This window comes from Elephantulus edwardii, unplaced genomic scaffold (genome assembly GCF_000299155.1).
Source record: "Elephantulus edwardii isolate Elephantulus edwardi_28Jun2011 unplaced genomic scaffold, EleEdw1.0 scaffold00100, whole genome shotgun sequence".
NCBI classification, from domain to species: domain Eukaryota; kingdom Metazoa; phylum Chordata; class Mammalia; order Macroscelidea; family Macroscelididae; genus Elephantulus; species Elephantulus edwardii.
Window position 1 is genome coordinate 1,507,764 of NW_006399850.1, and position 20,964 is coordinate 1,528,727.

The following is a 20,964-nucleotide window of genomic DNA, read 5'->3' on the forward strand; positions in this document are numbered from 1 at the left end:
TAAAATATTTTTATAAATCTTTAGCAGTCATTCTCATATCAAATATTCTCTCATTAAGTAACATTTTCTACAAAAGATGATTAACTAGGGGTTAAGAATACAGAAAATAGTCCTGTTCACTAACCTCTAAATCTAAAAGCTGGCCTTAGGGAGTTGTATAAAGAACACTCATTTGCAAGATATAGTCCTCCCATGATAATTTATGTAATCCATCTTTATAATAAGGAAACTAATGTACCTAGAACCAGTTTAGGTTCAGTATTTTTTTTTAGGTTCGATTTTTAAAACTCAGTGATGTCTTAAGAGTAAATGATCACACAGAGTCAGGTAACTAATCTGTCACTCAGTGTCTCTGCACTTCTTTTCTATTTGTATTATTTCCTAATTTATTTTGTTCTGCCTACTCCAAGTTAATTTTAACATTATCTTCACTGTGACTTTTTCCCTTAGTTGCTTATTACTAAGATATAAAGCTATCTCATTTGCATCTGAGGTAATAAGAAACTGTTTCAACTGTGCATGAAAAATAAAGCATGACACAGAAACTTCAGTTGAGGTGTATTGTCAAGCTAGCAGTCCAAATAATTATCATAGCCTCTACCTCCCCAGCTAAATCGCAAACCCATTCCAAGTAGAGGAATGAGTCCAACTGAAAAATGTAGTAAAGGCAAAAATGTATCCTAGCTCTAGATGTCATGAGATTTCTGGGAATTAGGAACTGAATTAAAGTATTGCTCAATTAAAAACAGAGATTATGTTACCAAATAAATATATCATATACCATAAACTGAAAATGGAAGGTGCCATAGTTATAACTTCTGATTCTAATTTTCATAGATAATACAAGAAACAAGATGCTAAGTGAAACTAACTACAAATGAAATATCAGTGATAAGCAAATCTTATCTAATTTGTGTTCAAATCATAACTTGTTAATTTTTTTCATTTTAATATAGTAACAATTTTTGTAAAAAGTTTTAATAAATTCAATATGAATATGAATGTCCCTTAAAATGCTATAAATTAAAAACATAGAAAAACTTTCCTCATATTATGTTCTACTAGAAAATCTCCTACTTTTATCTGGCTTAGAATAGTGAACTAAAAAGGGATGTGGTGCAAAGACTATACTGTTCAATTTAGAAAGACATAGTTCAAAACTGCTCTGTGAATAAGGGCAGAATACTTAATCTCTTTATGCCTCAGAACTATCCCTCATTAAATAGGCCATTACTTATCTGCCAAAGAGGACAGTGAAAAAGTTAAGTAAGAAAATGCAAATAAAGTGCTTAGAAATGAAATGCTGCATGTTCCTCTATTAGTACTGAAAATCTAGTCTTCTCCAAAATCATTAAACACAAATGCATATATGGACATATATAAACACAAACAAACACATATGTTCTATATATAAAACATAAATTAGGCATACTATTTTACCAGCAACTAGCCAAGAGGAGGAAAACAATCTATGCACAATGATGTTCACTGTCTTCCTACTCCCCCAAAATCAAAATGAAAACAACTATATGCTCAGTTTTAGACTGGTTTAAAAATTATATAATTATACACAAACACACATGTGTGTCTGAATAATAAGATGCTTCTGAAGTACAATATACATATATATGTGGTATAATAATATGTGACTGTGTGCATGGTTTCATGAACACAAATGTTCACCACAGCGCCAACAATGACTGACTACCTCTAGAGAGTAAACTACAGAAAATGCTCAGGAAGGTAATTAATTTCATTAAATTGAGAGGCAGGAATCCCAAGTGCTTAGACTTGAGAGAGAGCCATAAAAGAAGGCAAAAGTCTAACTGCATTTGGCCTTAAAATAACTCCAAAAACTTACTACTGATGAGTTGGAATCGATTCAACAGGTTTTCAGAAGCTATAAATTATATAGGAGGCTATTTCCCATCTTTCTGCCTTGGAACTGCTGGTGAATTCAAACTGCTAGAGAAGTGTCACCTTCGGGTTAGCAGTGTAACTACTACGTATAAACTAGGCCACCACAACTCTCCTTTGGCTTTAAAAGAGAAACTTAAAAATAATACAAAAAACAGCTAAGTAATCTGACATTCATGTAGTCACTCGTTTGTTAATTCATTCAAATGAATGAATTAACTCATATACATGTTAATTCATTCAAGTGTACATTCATTCACAGATAGACAAAGACATGGTCGTCCATGTTATAGTCAATAGACTTCACCAACCACAGTTCAAAGGTATCAATTCCTCTTCTGTCATCCTTATTCATCATCCAATTTTCAGATGCAATTGTTGTTAGGTGCTGTCAAGCCGAATACAACCCATAGCGACCGTATGAACAACAAATCTGAACCCTGTCCTACTCTGTGCCATTTTCACACTTCCTGACATATCAGCACTCACTACGGTAGTCAATGTACCAATGGTCAAGGGTCTCCTGTTCCCTTGTCAACATTTCCAGGCATCATGTTTCTCTACAAGGAATAGCCCTTCAGGCAAAACCTCGTCATCTCTGCCTCCAAAAAGCACTATGGCTACACCCTCTCCAAGATATATTTGTTCTTTTGACAGTCCATGCAATGATCGTCAGTCTTCTCCAACATCATAGCTCAAAGGGATCAATAATTTTTCTGTCATCCTTATTGACCATCCAGCTCTCAGATGCATAGCAAGTCACTGGAACGACCATGGTCTGAATCAGACACACCTTACTAGTAAAACTGACATCACTTTTGTTGTTGTTAAGTGCCCTCGAGTTGAGTACAACTCATAGTGACGCTATATGAACAACAGATCTGAACCCTGTCCTATCCTGTGCCATCTTCACACTTTCTTGACAGACTAGAGCCCATCTGTGGCAGTCACCAAGTCAACCAACCTGGGGTCTTCCTCTCATTTGCCAACCCTCCATCCTTGCAAGTATCATGCCTCTCTCCAAAAAAATAGGCCCTGGCAGCAGCATGCTTAAACCATGTGACATGAAGCCTCATCATTATTGGAGAGAGCCTCATCAATTATCAACTGACATCATTATTCCGCAGTAATTTGCAGACATCCCTAACTGTACACTTTCCCAGTGCAATATGTCTCTTGATTTCCTGACATCTGGTTCCAAGGGTGTTAACTGTTGCTTCAAGTAAGATGAAATTGTTGAGTTTCAACATTTTCCTCATCTATCATGATGTTGTCAAACATTCCAGTGGTTAAGAATCTTTGTCTTCTTGACATTAAGATGTAATCCATATTGAAAGCTGTATTATTTAATCTTCTGCAACAAGTGCTTCAAGTCCTCTCTTAACTTTGAGCAAGCAAGGTTGTGTCATCTGCATGTTGTTTTGTTGTTGTTATGTGCCTGCGACTCATAGCGACCCTATGTACAACATAATCCTCGCTCTACCCCTTGCCAATCTTATTGTCTCCTTATGGCTATCCCCTTTATCCCAGTGACTGAATCAATCCATCTCATCGAGGGTCTTCCTCTCCTGCGCTGTCCCTCTACCCTCCCAAACATGATATCCCTTTCCAAGGACTGATCCCGCCTTGCAACATGCCCAAGTATGTTAGACAAAGCTTTAGAATCCTAGCCTCCAAGGAGCAGCCTGCCTTCACCCTCTCCAGGACAAACCTGTTTGTTCTCATATAAGTCCATGGTATATTCAATACTCTTCTCCAGTGCCACAGCTCAAAGCATCAAAACTCCTTCTATCATCCCTAGTCATTGTCCAGCTCACTGATGCATAGCAAGTAATTGCAAAGACCTTGGCCTGTATCAGGCACACCTTAGTCTCTAGACTGACATCATTGTTCTTCAGTACCTTGGAGAGGTCTCTGACAGCAGACTTTCCCAATACAATTCGTCTTTCCCAGTGCAATTTCCTGGCTGCTGGTACCAAGAGTGTTGATTGTACAGCCAAGCAAACTGAAGCTGTCAATAATCTCAATCTCTTCACCATTTATCATTATGGTGCCAATCGGCTCAGTGGTGAGAATCTTTGTTTTCTTGATGTTGAGCTTCAATCCATATTGAAGGCTGCAATCCTTGAACTTCTTGCAGCAAGTTCTTCAGGTTCTTCTCAGTTTCAGCAGGCAGACTTATGTCATCTGTATAACACAGGATTGTTGATGAAGTCTACCTCCAATCCTGTTGCCACACTTCTCACAGAGCCCAGCTTCCTGGGTAATCTGTTCTGCATATAGACTGAAAAGATATGGAGATAGGACATATCCTTGACACAGACTCTTCACGATTTTGAACCATGCAGTGTTTCCTCACTCTGTTCTGACGACTGCCTTCTGGTCTAAGTACAGGCTTTGCATAAGCACTATCAAGTGTTCTGGGATTCCCATTCTTCTCAGAGTCAGCCATAGTTTGTTGTGATCCACACAGTCAAATGCTTCAGCACTATCAATGAAACACAGACATTCCTCTGGTATTCTCTGCGTTCAGCCAAGAACTGACATTAGCTGTAATATTTCTAATGCCATGGCCTCTTCTAAATCCATCCTGCACTTCAGGCAGTTTTCTGCTTGTAACGCAGATCCTATTGCCACATTCCTCTTCTTCGGGTCCAGCTTCTCGAATACTTTGCTCAGTATACTTATTGATCAGGTATGGAGAGAGAATACAACCCTGATGCAGTCTCATCTTTATTTTAAACCATGTAGTGTTCCTTTGTTCTGTTCACACAACAGCCTCTGGGTCTAGATATAGGTTTCACATGAGCACAATTAAGTGCTCTGGGATTCCCATCCTTCTCAATGTTAGCCATAACTTGTTATCATTCACACAGTCAAATACCTTTGCAGAGTACATAAAGCATAAAAAGACATTCTTTTGGTATTCTTTACTCTCAGCCAGGATCCAGCTGACATCAGCAATGATATTACTGGTGCCATAGTCTCTTCTAAATCCTGCTTGAACTTCTGGCAGTTCCCTATCTATGTATTAGTACACTCCTGCTTTAGAAAAATAATCCAAGGGACCATAGGAAGTGAGACAGAAGATGTCTGATAAAACCAAGACTTATGTCAACAGTTATTATTCCATACTGTTGTTGGTATTAGGTGTCAACAAGTTGACTACAACTCATAGTGACCATATGAACAACAGCGCTAAACCTTACCCTATTCTTGCATCATCCTCACAATTTCTGATATGCTCAAGCTCATTGTTTTGATTACTGTGTTAATGTATCTTGCTGAGCATCTTTATCTATTTCTCTGACTTATCACCTTTCCCAGTATGATGTCATTTTCTCCTGACAAAATGCCTAAAATTTGCAAGATGAAGTTTTACCATCCTTGCCTCTAAGGAGTTCCCTGGCTGCACCTCCTCCCAAGACCTGTTGGTTCTTTTAGTCATCCATGGTATATTCAACACATTTAGCCAAAACCACAATTCAAAAGCAGAACTCTTCTTCTGTCATCCTTATTTATTGTCCAATTTTCAGATGCAACTGGAACCTTTAATAATGTGATAAACTCTGTGCACAAATAGGCATCCACTAAAAATTACAACATTTGACTATATATAACAAAAAAGAAACATTTAAAACAAACAAATAATTTTACCAAGTCTTTTTGTCCATTGATACTTGCACAACCATGAACCGGTATATGTTAAGAATGCGTTTACACATATCTGTGTGCTCATCCAGGAGATTTTTTATTTCATTTGCAGGTTCAAGAAGAAATATGTTTGATGAGTTTATAATAAACACCTAAGATTAAAACAAATTATTAATTACAAATTACAGAATTTTTGTAGTACTGTTCTTATTAAGAAAAACAAACTTAGAGACTAACCACAAGGAAATCTATGGAGAACTTAAAAATTAAAACAATCCATTAACTCTAATCCAATTCTACCACCAGATGGAACTCATATACCTTCCTATTTTTGTGTTTACCTGGAAAAATATAAAATTACTATTAAGACAATGAAAACAGATCAAATAAAGAGAGATTTTGCATTGAGTTAACAATGTAATTCCCTATACAACCACAGCATAGTTAAGAATTCTTAGAGCTGGACAATGAATAAGGATGATAGAAAAAGAATTGATGTCTCTGAGCTGCGGTGTCGGAGAAGAGGACTAAACATCCCATGGAAAGCCATGAGAACGAACAGATGTGCTTGAGAGGGGTGCAGCTGGAGTGGTCTTCAGAGGCAAGAATGATGAGACTTCATCTCACATACTTTGGTCTTACTGCTACAAGGTACTACTCCTTGGAGAGAGACATGATGCTAGAAAGGGTGGAGGGTCAGTGAGGAGAAGACGACCCTCAAGCACATGGAATGACAATGGTGACTACCTCAAATAGGCTCTTGTGTGTGAGGATAGTTCAGGATTGAATAAGGTTAAGATCTTTTGTTCATAAGGTTGCTATGAGTTGTACTCAACTTGATGGTACCTGGCACCAACAACAAAGATCAGAGAAAATTACAATATTAAGCCCCTGAAACTATGATTTTTAAAAAACAATCCCAACACTGAAACTTCAGTCTCAACACCTGTATCACAATTGTTAGTTCCTACAATAGTAACTCTACACATATTTTAAATAAAGTCTAAAATTAAAAAAATTTAAAAAATCTTAAACATTACACCAAAAGCCAAGCCACAAACAGAGTTAGTTACCACCAAATGAAAAATACCCTACAAAACAGAAGAAAAATCGCTGGGAATCAATTATCTAGTGAAGGTGTATCATCTAGAATAAAATGCTCTCACTGCTACTGAGTTCTACTCATAGCAACCCTCTATATGGCGTCACGGTCTGTAAATTTTTACAAGTGACTTCCCACCTTTTTCCCTTGGAGTAGCCAGTGGTTTTGAACCACTGACCTTTCTTTCAGTCAGCTATGCATGCTCTGATCTATGCCACCGTGACTCCTTAATATCCAGTACACACATATACATCTATAACTTCACAACATAAACAACAAAATTTTTCAAGTGAGAAAAAGACTTGGATTATTTCACAAAAGAATAGAAACTACCAATAAGCACATGAAAAGTAGTTCCGTATCACTAGTTATTAGGGAAACGTAAATCAAAATCACAACCATTTTCCACCTCCTACTATCTAACAATTCTATTCTTGATAAACACCAAAAAGAACTGAAAACATGAAAGCCAACAGATTTGTGTAAAACAATGTGTGCTATTGTATTAATCAAAAGCCAAAAGGTAGACAAATCAACTTAGATCTTCGTTAATAGATGAGTAATTAAAATGTGGTACAGTTACACAATGGATATCATAAACAAAAAATTAAGCCCTGGTATATAATACAAAATTATTAACTTTGAAACATTAAAACCATTAAATACAGTGAAATAAAGCAATATAAAAAGACAAATATTGCATGATCTTATTTATTGACCTATCTTGGAAAGGCAAATGTATGGAGACCAAAGATTATTATTAATTACAAGAAGCAGGAGGGAAGGAGGGAGAAAATGACACATTGTTTAGGGAATATTAAAAGTGATAGAAAAAAATTGGAAACTAACAGTGATGATAGCAGAATAACACAATGAACATTAACATTACTGAACTGTACCTATAAAAAAAAACATTAAAATGGCAAATGTTTTGTCACATATGTATTTATAATTTTTAAAAAGAACATTTAGCAAGAACTACAACAAGCATTATATACCAGCAAGCTTGGTAAGAACTGCCAATAAATCAAGATGACAGTATCATCTTATTTTCCTAGAGTCTTAGCACAAAAAGACAATAGAAAGAGGTGTAGAAGATGAAAAAGAGTAGGGTAGGAAAAGAGGGAGAAGATGGAAGACAGAGGGAGAAAGAGAGTACGTGTGTAAGCTCTAGATATGGAGGGTGAGGAGGAGGTAAAGGAAAGGAGAGGAAGTATGGTGTTAAGGGTTTAACGTTCAAAATGGTGGCTGTGACACAGATGTGTCAAATGCAATAATGGTCACCCATGGTGGACAGTGTTTGGTGGAGCTCCCAGATTAAAACAGGCTTAGAAACAGGAGTGGCATCCACTTTGCAAATAGCTTGCCTCTGGAAACTCTATGAATTTAGAGAAATGAAGAAAGTTATACAAGTGTTCAGGTCTTTCATTCATAGGGTCACTATGAGTCATCTTTGACTTTGCCATGAGGATGGGTGGAAATATGTGAATAGGGCACGTTAGCATATCCACAAAGGGACTGGCTAGTGTCACTAAATTGAACAAAATCAGTGACAGATTTTGAAACTCTCACCACCAACAAAGAAGGAACAAAGAATGCACCCTTTCGGGCCAGATATTCTTGTGCCAGCCAAACCTACAGTACAGGAGTAGTAGTAGTCAAAGTAGAAAACCAGTGACACTACACGAGATATAGACTGCTACCCCACAGAACCAGAGTTAAGAGCCTTTGCCCAAGTTTGCTGGACAATTAGGGGGAAAAGCCATAGTTTCCAGGACTAAGAGCTCTCCATCACTTGCCTAATGCCATTCTGAGGCTGAAGGTGGAGGTGCCTGTGAGCACTTTTCAGCAGCTGTCCTGATTATATTCTGCTACTAACCTGAATTATAACCTTTTGACTTCCCTAATATTGTTCTGTCCAGTCTATGAGCTATCTTAACACATTTTGGACCCAGTAAAGTAGTAAGATTGGTGTTGGAATTAGTAAAAGAGATGCAGGAACAAGGGGAATATGTCTGACCTAATGGGAACTGGTTTTGTGTTGTGGATGTTGTTCTCAAGGACAGTTTCCCATTATGGAGTTGGTAAAGTCAGATATGACAATCTCCACATGAACCCTACTCTTTTTTCAATAGGGAAAAAAGAGGTAAGGGAGAGACAGAAGGAGAGAAGGAATTAACAAATAAAAGACAATTAATTATGAAGGAATCCAGAGAACACTACAGAAAGAGAGTGAGTTAACGGACTTGAGATAACAGTCTATCAAGAATGTTTGAGGAAGAGCAAGTAGTAGAAAGTGAAGGAGACAAGGTAAAAGCAATAGAAACTGATAGGAAAAAAAACCAACCCAAGTCATGTAGAACAGAGTTTCCCACTTTAGTGATAGTGAAAGAACAGAATTTTCACTCAATCTACTGCAAGTCAATAATAATGTAAAATACAATCTGAAAAATGGGTTAACAGGAAGACCGGAGGAAATAACATGAATTCAAACTTTTTATTAGAATTAAGAAACATTAGATGACTTGGTTTATAAATTTTCATAATCTATACATACGTGTAACCTTCTACTATTCTATGAGTCACACTCTGAAAAGTACTGGTGTAAAGTCTTAATGATCATTGTAAAGACACACTTTTGGGCTGAATGTGGATACAGTCACTAGAGTATTTTGAGGATAGAAGTGACATGATCTAACATATTTTACCTTTTGGATACTGTGTTGAAAATAATAGGGGATGGGGTGACAGCTGGATAAGAAGAGAAGCAGGAAAACCAATTAGGAATTTAAGGAAATATTTCAGGTTAAATGTCATGAAGGTGTAGACGCAAGATGTTTACTAAGTGTAAACCTATAGCCCACAGGTTTGTTGTCAAATCTGATGTTAAGTTTGTTGGTTTGGGTAGGTTTTGTGTGTGTTTGTTTTAAATAAAACGCAAGATAGTCTGAGTAACTAAAAAACAGTTCTCATTAAATAAGGAATAATAAAGAGAAAGTTTGTTACATATGATGAAAGGATAAGTTTTGTATACTTCAAAACTAAAATGTCTATTAGACATCCAAGTAAAGATGCTGTCTTGGTATCTGAATATTTGAATACTTGAGTTTATGTACAGAGTTCTGATGAGAAGTCACAAACAGATAAAATCAAGAAACTACAATATATAGATGATAGCTCTAACTACAAGAATGGATAAAAGAATATGAATAGGTTAAAATGATTCAGGAACTGATTTCATGACTTTCAGTACTGTTGTTACTCCCGTCAAGTCACCTGCAATTCAAAGCGACCCTATGTACAATAACTATGAAGCTTCCCCTGTTCTGAGCCAGTCTCACTAACTCTGTCAGACCTGAGGCTTATCCTCAATGTGCCAGTTGCTGCCACAATCTATCTCACCAAGGGTCTTCCTCTCCTACACTGTCCCTCCACCATTCCGAGCATGATGTCCTTCTCTATGGATTGGTCCCTTCTGGCCACATGCCCAAAGTATATGAGACAGAACTTAAAATCCTAGTCTCTAAAGAGAAACATGGTTTTACCCTTTCCAAGATAGAGCTATTTGTTTTGTTGGTGGTTCACGGTATGTTCAAGACTCTTCTCCAGCACCACAACTCAGACATCAATTCTTATTCTGTCATCCTTAGCAATTGTTCAGCTCTCTGATGCAAAGACCATGGCCAGGACCAGGTGCACCCTAGTCTCTACACTGACATTGCGGCTTCTCAGTACTCTAAAGAGGTCTCTCTGACAGCAGATTCTGAGTGCAATTCATCTTTTTATTTCCTCACTGTTGATGTCAAGAATGTTGATTGTGGAGCCAAGCAAGCTGTTATTGTTAACAACCTCAATCTCTTATCTACTTATCATAATGCTGCCAATTGGCTCAGTGGTGAATATCTTTGCACTTTCAATATAAAAAGGTCCAAAAGATGTGGAAAAATCAATAAACGAATCTGAGAAGTGGTCAAAAAGGCAACAGAAAAAGATAAGGATCTGCTATTTTGAAAGTCAAGTGAAGGTAGGATTCAGCAGAAAGGAGTGGCACAATTTGTCAAGTGATCCTGCCAAGTAAAGTAGGACTGTTGGTGTTCTTAAGTGTTGTCATATAGAGTATGGCTCACAGTGATACTATGAACAACTAATCTGAACCTTGTTCTATCCTATGGCACACTCAAAATCTCTTTATACGTTAAAGTCTATTGCTGCACTCACTCTGTCAGTTTATCTGGTTGAGGGTCATCTTCTCCTTTGCTGTTCCCTCCACCTTCCAAAGCACTGATGCCCTTTCTCCAATGAATAATCTCTCCTAGTGAAATGCTCAAACCTTGTGAGACAAAGCTCCATCATCTTTGCTTACAAGAAAGACTCAGGCTGCACCATCTCTAAGATACATGTATATTCTTTTGGTAGTCGATATTCAGAACTCTTCTCTAACACAATACAAAAGCATCAATTCTTCTGTCATCTGTAGTCACTATCCAGCTCTGAGATGCATAGCCAAGTGACTGAAAAGATTATAGCATGAATCAGGCCCACCTTAGTCCTCAAACTGACATCACTACTTCTCAATAATCTGGAGAGTTCAGGGACTACAATTTGCCAGTGATATCATTAATAGGACATGTAAGCAAAATGCTGTTCAAGATCATTCAAAAACAGCTGCCACAGTACACAGACAGAGAATTGTCAGACTTAAGATTTAGAAGAGGTTGTGGCACCAGGGGTATCAACGGCTGACATCCTATGGCTCCTGGCTGAAAGCAAAGAACACCAGAAGAATGTCTATTTGTGCATTATTAACTACACAAAAGCATTTGACTGTGTGGATCATAACAAATTATAGCTAACACTGAGAAGAATGGAAATTCCAGGACACTTAAGTATGCTGTTATGAAACCCATACCTAGACCAAGATGCTACTGTGCAAACAGAGCAAGGGAACATTATATAGTTTAAAACTGAAAAAGGTATGTGTCAGGATTGTCTTCTTTCTCCATACTTTTTTAATCTATATGCTGAAATGATTATTTGAGAAGCTGGACTCTATGAAGAAAGATGTGGCATCAAGAAAGGAGGAATAACCTTCAATCAATAACCTTCAGTATAAAAATGACACAACCTTACTTGCCAAAAGTGGGGAGGATTTAAATGTATTTGCTGCAGAAGGTTAAATACTGCAGCCATCAATATGGATTGCATCTCAATATCAAGAAAACAAAAATCCTAACCAATGGACCAATAAGCAGCATCTTGATAGATGGAGAAGAGACTGAAACTGTCAACGACTTCATCTTATTTGGATCCTAATCAATGTACTTAGTAGTAGCAATAAGGAAATTACGAGACATAAAGCAGGATTAGAATTGAACAATAACTAACAGAATGGAGATCACTTGTAGCCATGACATTACTTCTGCAGAAATAAACAAAAATGATTAACTCTCATAAGACATTAAAAAAGAAAAAGTGGGAAAATTCTCAGTAAGCAATTCACAGATGAAAAAAGCTCTTTCTTTTCAGTAATGATAAGGAAAAAGCAAAATAAATTGAGAAACAAAAAAATAAGATACTACTTTGCATACTTAAGATTTGTTGTTATTAGGTGCTATCAAGTCAAGCATGACTCATGGTGACATTATGAAAAAAAGATCTGAACCTTGTTCTATCCTGAGCTATCCTCACACTTACTGACAGAGAAGAGCACATTGCTGCAGTCACTGTGTCAATCCACCTGACTTAAGATCTTCCCCTCCCTTCACCGACCCCCCTACTCTTTCCAGTATCATGTCCTTCTTCAAGGAATAGAGCCTCCTAGCAACATGTCCAAAGTATATGAGCCAAAGCCTCACCATTCTTGCCTCCAAAGAGCACTCCAGCTGCACCCTTTCCAAGACATATCTGTTCATTCTCTGAATGTCCATGGGATGTTCAGTACTCTTCTCCACAGCTCAAAGGTGTCAATTCTTTTTCTGTCATCCTATTCACTGTCCAGCTTTCAGATGCATAGCTAGTAATGAGAAAGACTATGGCCTGAATCAGATGCACCTTAGCCTTCAAAATGACGTAACTATTCCCCAATAATTTGGAAAGTTCCTTAACTGCAGATTTTCCCAGTGCAATGCATCTCCTTGATTCCTGACTGCTGGTTCCAAGGAAGTTAATTGTGGATCCAAGCAAGATGAAGCTACTGACAGTATCAATCTCTCCATCCATTCATCATGATGCTGCCTATCAGTAAAGCAGTAAGAATCTTCATTTTCCTGACACTGAGATGCAATCCATATCAAAGGCTGCATTCCTTAATATTCTGCAACAAGTGCTTCAAGCCCTCTTCACTTTCAGCAAGCAAGGGTGTGTCATCTGCATTACACAGGTTATTGATGAGTCTCTCTCCAATCTTGATGCCACACTACTCCTCAGAGCCTAGCTTCTCAGATAATTTGCTCAGCATACAGATTGAATAGGCATGGAGGGAGAATACAACCTTGGTGCACTCCCTTCCCAATACCAAACCATGCAGTGCTCCCCTGCTCCGTTCACACAACAGACTCCTGGTAGAGGTTTAGGTTCTGCGTGAGCACAATCAAGTGCTCTGGGATTAACATTCCTCTCAATGTCAGCCACAACTTGTCATGATCCATACAGAATTTAAAACATTAAATTCTAACAATATGATGTGAGGAAAAGAAAACTCAATTAATACTGTTAGAAGTTATCTGAATGATTATGATAATATTGGAGTACAACTTGACAATAGTAGTAAAGGTGAAAACACACAAACCAGTAAGTCTACTTCTAGATATATCCAGAAACCAACTATCTTAAAGTTAATTCTAACTCATGGTGAACCCATCTGTGTGAGCTATATAATACAGAGTTTTCAATGACTGATTTCTCACCACCACCACCACCACCACCACCACCTCCCCCAAGACAGATCTTCAGGGATTTCTTCTGAAAAGTTTTTGGGTAGACACAAATCTCCACTCTCAATTAGAAACCAAGCTTGCTAACCATTTCTATTACTCTTGGACTCTGGACTTGTATTTCCCTATCATAAGAACATTTTCCTACTTGTGCATAAAAACATATATAAGACACTGTTAAAAAAAAAAAAAAGCTCATGTTCACTGTAGCACTGAATGGAATAGTCCGTAACCATTAATGGAAAAATGAGTTGTGAGCATAAAGTATAATGCCACATAATATTTAAAATTAATGAACTAGGACTCCAGCAATTAAAAACCTTCAACAATAACTTTGTACATAAGCCATGTAAGATCAAAAAAATTTTAAAAAACCAAAGAAATAAAAACCATATGCAGTTAATCCAATAACCAAATTAAAGCCTAACAGTATACCATGATAAAATCTATTCAAATTTTAAAGCTATCTAGAATACATTGTTTTCCAATACATATACAAAAAGTGAAAACTAAGGAAATAATAATATAAGTTTGAGTCATGAACTTAGAGCATTTTTTTAAAAAAATATTATGTTCTATTTTAAAACATCATATATTTGTTTCTGTTGGTTTTTATTTTTACATAGTCATAAAGTAATCCACCTGCAAAACTGCCTGGGTACCAGCACGTATATTTTGTTCTGTGGCTTCTTCAGAGGTATTATGAAGCACATCTTGGTATGAGCCATTTTTTCCCCAGCCGGAATTTCGAGCACGATCAGCAGTAACAACCCCATTTTCCTGAAGCAAAATATCAAATTTTTAGTCTTTTTATTAATTAAGAATTCTCTAAAACATAGGCTAAAGATACAAACTAAAAATACCTGAGCCTAATCAACTAGCCTCTTTTTCTCAAGCTAGAAAACACTAACTTATTTATCTCTCTAAACCAATTATAGGGAGCTCTGGTGTCCTAGTGGCAAGAAGCTGTGCTGTAATTTCAAAGGTACACGGTTTGAGGCCACCAGCTGCTCCACGGGAGAAAGATGGGCAATCTCTTCCCATGCAATTAACTGCCTCCGAAAACCCAGTGAAGGGTCAGCTATAGGTCAGTTCTGACTCTGGTATACAACAACAACAACTACCAAGAAATCATAAATATTCTACAAAGCATGTGATAGTCCTGCATCCTGCATGTCTTCTAATAGATATTACATGACAACAACCCCATTTAATTATCTTATTCTGTAATCAAACTACATTTTATATAGAAATACCAATTTTTATTATTTTAATATATACTTATAGAAAACATAAAGCAATGAAAGATTATACCTTTTTCTTCTGGCTCAAGACTTCAATAAAAACTGGGCCATTTAGAAAAACAACCACTGTAATGGCAATACTGGCTGCAGTATTTGATCTACAATGTAGCATACCTGCATTACTCGGAATTTGAAGCTGCTGAATTCAGTAATTTATTCATTCCTTCTTTACTTTAGGTCACCTTTCCTCTTTTCTTGTCTCTTTTCCTTTAATTTCTTTGCAGGAAAATGCATAAGGGTCTCTGAGTACTGTGATGCTTAATATTTCCATGCCAAAATATACTGTTTATGATCAATCTTTATGATTAATTTTTTTCCTCTTCTGTTGAACTTACTGATTACAGTTAGGGCATTGTTATTTCTAAATTAAGTATGTAAATGGGAAATGGGGAACTCTGGCAGGCTAGTGGTAAGGAGCTACACTGCTAATGCATACGAAGTGGTTCAAATCCACCAGAAGCTCCACAGGAGAAAGATGTGCTATATTCTCCCATGTAATTTACTGCTTCTCAAAATTCACTGGAGGGGAAGCTATGAATTATTTGGTTCTGAATCCACCACAAACAATAACAACTAGTATTATTATTTATGTGTTTAATCTTACCAACCTGAATTATATTTCTTAATTACATTTTTCTCCTTCTCAGAAAAAGAGTATCTCTTCCCCTCTCCTATCTCTCTCATTTGTATGTACACATGCTATATGCACATACATACTTACAGAACATATATACGTGTGTGTGTGTCTGTGTAGGGGTGGGTGTGTGTGACTGTGTGTGTGTGTGTAGTTACGTATGTATGTATGTATGTATGTATGTATGTATGTATGTGTGTGTGTGTGTATATATATGTCTCACCCACCAAAACCATTGCTGTCAAGTCGACTCTGATCCTATGTGTTACAAAGTTGAACTGTTCCAAGGGGTCTTCTTCACTGTAATCTTTACAAAACAGATCATCATGTTCTTTCTTCTGTGGCACTAGTAGATGGGTTCACACCACAACCTTTAGGCTAGTTATTTTTGTATGCCCTTGAATCAAAAACCAACTCAGAGATGACAGACACTTCAGCAGGTTTTCAGAGGCAATTTAATTAGATGCAAGATAACAACGCAGCTTCTTACCACTGTATCACCAGAGCTCCCTAAACCAGTAGAACATAAATAATCTACTCAGGGACCTTAAGATTTAGAATGTGACCTATTTTTATCTTAAAATCATGATTATCTTTCAATTAGGAGATTTAATTAACCACAAGATGAATAAAGATTATCAAATCACTCTTATATAGATTTAGTAAGACATCTCAATAACACTTTTTGATAAAAAAGGTAAATCAGACAAAACAAATAAACCCTTTTCTATAAACCTGTTGTAATCCCAATACCATTTTAGCATCTGTTTCTTGAAGAATCTAACATACTGACTGACAAACAAACTTGCAACCTAATTATCTATTTGCTCTGTGAATAAATTCCAGTGTTTACTACAGACACGCTTATTTTACCAGACCAGAAATTTTCTGATTCTGCAACTTGCTCTAGGACAAAACTTCTAAAGAAGAATTCAGAATATTCTGGATTGTGATGGGTATCCACTCACAGAATACAACAGGCAGTACATGTACATTCAAGAAAGAGCAAACTGTATTTTTTAATAACAAAAAATGTCTACTGTAATGGTAAAACTATTCTGGAAGGCAGTTTGGTGCTTCCTCAGAAAGCTAAACACAGAGATTCCATATGACCCAGCTACTCTATTACTTGGAATATACACTGAGAAAATAAGAACTGAGGCTCAAACAGAAACTTGTACACCAATGTTCATGGCAGCATTATTAACCATTGCAAGAACATGGAAACGGACCAGATATCCAACCACAAACAAATAGATTAAAAAGTAATCGTACATTCATACAATGGAATACTACACAGCATGCAGGAATAAAGATTTTATAAATTTCTACCTAACTTGGGAGGGGCTAGAGAGCATTATGATGAGTAAACTAACTCAGTCCCACAAGGACAAATACTGTATAAAACCATTATTGTAGAATGAGTATAAGGATCGTGTGGGGATGGGTATGTGTGTGTGTATAGGGGTGAGAAGGGGGGATAGATAGTGTTAATCATAGGGTTGCACAATTTGATGTGGGTGGGGTGAAGGAATGGGAAAGATCTTTTGTGAAAAACAATGTATTTAAACTTTGTAAATAAGAGTAAAATTTTAAAAAATTTAAATAAAAATGTCTACTGTTGCTGCAATTTTTTTAATATAGCCTTGCTTTATGCATTACACCTTTATAATAACAGCATTTACTAATATTAACCTGGACAATCTCTTATTAAGTATCACATATTAAGTCAATAATACAAGTTTTTAATTGTGACATCAGAGTTTTGAGGAAGAGCACTAAAGTTGTTGTTGTTATGTCTGTCAACCCCTACGTACAACAGCTATAAAGCCTGCCCTGTCCTGAGTCAGTCAGTCTCACTGACTCTGACACACCTAGCCCCATTACCCCAGTTATAGTTCTTATATTATCAGCACTGCAAAATGTAATTAAATATATCTCTGCCTTTCTATTTAGCATGTGTATTTGTGTTAAAATTATTATAAATTTGTGAAAATCTAACCTATTAAATTTATACTAATATATGTACATTTTACCTCTTCTCTTTTTTCTCCTTCTTCTCCTGAAATATCATGATCAGTGACATTTTCAGTGCAAGGTAAGTCTGAAGAAGAAATAATTTCTTCAGGTTCTTGCATAAACAAAGGCTTTTCCTCTTGTTGGATCCATTCTTGATATACTTTTACCACTTTTCTCATAGCTGCTGCTTCACAAATTGGCAATAAAAATGCCTATGAGGGGGAGAAAATTGTGATAATCATTATTTTTGCCACAGACTAGTACATACATTTTTATTATCACTATAAAATATGAGAAGGTAATGATCAAACAGTTCACTGCAGAAAAGCATCTAGTAGTCCATAAATGGATTTAAATAAAAATGCTTTTAGTAACATTCTTCTGAAAAAGAAAAAGTAGGGGAGCTCTGGTGGCCTAGTGGCTACATTGCAGTCTCAGAGGTACGCGGTTCAAATCCACCAGATGCTCTGCTGGAGAAGGAGGGGGCAATCTCCTCCTATACCAGTCAGAACTGATTTGACGGTACACGTAAAAATAATACAATAAAAATGGAAGAAAAAAAGAAGACATCACAGAATCCCTGATCTCAAAACCTACTACAGCTCTAGTAATCAAATAATGTTACTTGTACAGTGGCAGACATATAACCAATGGAATAGAAACAAGAACTCAGAAATTAAATCTATCGATCCAAGGTTAACTGATCTTTGATAAGGAGATAAAACCCATTAAGTGGAGAAACAACAGACTTATCAAAAAATGATAGTGGCAAAACTGTATACAAATCTGCAGAAAATTGAAATAAAATCCAGATGGATGAGAAACCTAGGGGTAAAGTAAAAAACTCTAAAGATCATCAGAAAAAAATAGGGATAAATTTAAAGCCCTAACCCATGTAAGTGAAACTATCTCACATACTCTGGGCATGCTGTCAGGAGGGGCCAGTTCTTGGAGAAAGGAATCACGCTTGGAAAGGTGGAGGGTCAGAGAAAGTAAGGAAGGATCCTCAAAGAGGTGGACTGATACAGTGACTGTAGCAATGGGGTCTAGTGTGTTGGAGATGAAGCTGGCTGAGGATAGCACAAGTTTCACAATTTTTGTTCATGGGTAGCTATGAGTAGCCAACTCAACAGCACATAACAAAAATCTATGGTATGCATAAGCTTTCAAATATAGCCAAAAATGCACAGTCATGTAGAGGATAAAACAGATGACTAGGACCTTCTAAAAATCAAATCCTTGGGTACATCAAGAATACTTCAATTTGGTAAAAACAAAACCCTCAAACTGGAAAAAATTTGACAATGGCCTATCTGATAAACGACTCTCCTTAAAATTATTGACTACAGTACTTCAACAAGAAAAGATAAATTACCAAATAGGCAGAAGATAAGACTCTTCACGAAAGCAGATGGTCAACAAAAACATGAAGAAATCCTCAAAATTATTAGCTATTGTGTTGTTCTTGTTATGTGCCATCGCCATCCAGTTTACAACTCAGTGCGACCATATGAATGGATCTGAAATCTACCCTTTCCTCTGCCATCCTACCACCACTGACACACTTAAGCCCATAATACAGTCTCCATGTCAATTGCTCCAATTCTGATGCTACATTCCTCCTTATAGAGCCCAGCCTCCTGGATGATCTGTTCTGCATACAGATTGAAAAGGTATGGAGATAGGGCACTTCCCCGGTATAAATGTTTTCCTATTTTGAACCATGCAGTGTTTCCTCTGCATTGGGAAAATCTGTTGTCCGGGAACCTCTCCAGAGTACTGAAGAACAATGACATCAGTCTGAAGACTAAGGCGAACCTGATCCAGGCCATAGTTTTCACAATTACTTGCTATGTGTCAAAAAGCTGGACAATGACTAGGGATGATAGAGAACTGATGCCTTTGAGCTGTGATGCTAGAGAAGAGAACTGAATTTATCACGGACTGCCAAGAGAGCAAACAGGTTCATCCTAGAAAAGATAAAACCAGGCTGCTCGTTGGAGGCAAGGCTATTGAGGGTTCGTCTGACATATCTTGGGCATGTTGCAAGAAGGGACCAGTCTTTGGAGAGGGATATCATGGTTAGTTGAGTAGAGGGAAAGTGCAAGAGAGGAAGACCTTAGATGAGATGGATGGATTCCGTGAATAGGGCAGTGAGGGTAGGCATGGCAGAAATAAGGTTGGAACAGGCCAGAGTAGGTTTCAGGGCTGTTGTACATAGGGATGCTATGAGGCACGAGCAACTTGATGGCATATAACAACAACAACAATTTGTCAAACTATTTTGCTGAGCGTTTTCCTCTCTTACTCTCCATGTTTCCAAGTATGATGTGTTTTTCCAAGGACTGGCCTGTCCTTACAACAAGGCCAAAGTATGTAAATAACATTTCCCCAACTTTGCCTCCGAGCAACCTCAGAGTTTTAATTTCTCAAAGACTTTACAGATGTAAATAAAAATAACAATGAGATATCATCTCACTCCAATAACAAAAGAAAAGCTGAACAGGAGAGAAACAACAACTATTATAGAGGATGCAGACACACTAGAACTCTCAGTCACTACTAACAGGAATGGTAAAATAGTACAACCACTATGGAAGCCAGTTAGGAATTACCTCAAAAAGTTGAAAATGGAAAAAGTATTTGATCAGCTATTCCACTCCTGGAAATTTACCACAAAGTGATATATGTTTACTGTAGCATTATTCACAAAAGTGATGTAAGCAGACCAAGTGCCCATTAACATAAGAAACTGTGGTACATTCACAAATGTGTATTATACAGTACTGAAAAACAGTGAAGAGCTTGTGAAACAACAGGCACGGCACCATGGATAAATCCAGCGGGCACTACGCATAGTGAAATAACTCAGTCACAAAATGACAAATACTATATAAGATCACTGTTACAGAACAGGATTATTACAGAGAATGGGAAGGTTATCAAGAGCAGGAAATGAACGGGTAATGAACAGAACTAGAACAGGTGAAGGAAAGGCCAATTATAAATAAATGATCAGATACTCTGTGGACTGCAATAATTAATCTGGAAATGGACACATGCAATTTTCGGAATGAGGGGAGAAGGCTATGGAAAAGTTTACACACAGATAGAAAAAATTATGGAAGGCTGACAGGGTGGAAAAAAGGAGAGAGTCAAGTTTAGCTGATGGATGGATAGGGAGAAGGGAAAGGAACAATACAGTGTGGATTTTATAAATTGTATAATAATGGCATTGTATATTATAATTAATGTAATAAAACAAAATGTGGATGAGTGTTGCTGTTATTGGTTTGTGCCGTCAAGTCGCCTGCGACTCATAGCGACCCTATGTACAACAGCCCTAAACTCCGCTCTGTCCTGTGCCAATCGCACTGTCTCTGACACTCCCATCCCAATTAT

General features: G+C 37.1%; 1 protein-coding gene across 5 annotated transcripts in view; it reads right to left on the reverse strand.

Annotated features, from left to right (window-relative positions):
• The window catches only part of RALGAPA1 (Ral GTPase activating protein, alpha subunit 1 (catalytic)), a 391,173-nt gene that overhangs the window by 265,752 nt on the left and 104,457 nt on the right, over nt 1-20,964 (reverse strand). For all 5 annotated transcript variants that reach the window (XM_006891556.1, XM_006891558.1, XM_006891557.1 and 2 more), the window contains exons 11-13: nt 17,580-17,774; nt 14,248-14,385; nt 5,575-5,723 (exon numbers count right to left, since the gene is read on the reverse strand). In XM_006891556.1, the coding sequence (XP_006891618.1) occupies nt 5,575-5,723; nt 14,248-14,385; nt 17,580-17,774 (482 nt within the window). The remainder of the gene's footprint in view (nt 1-5,574; nt 5,724-14,247; nt 14,386-17,579; nt 17,775-20,964) is intronic.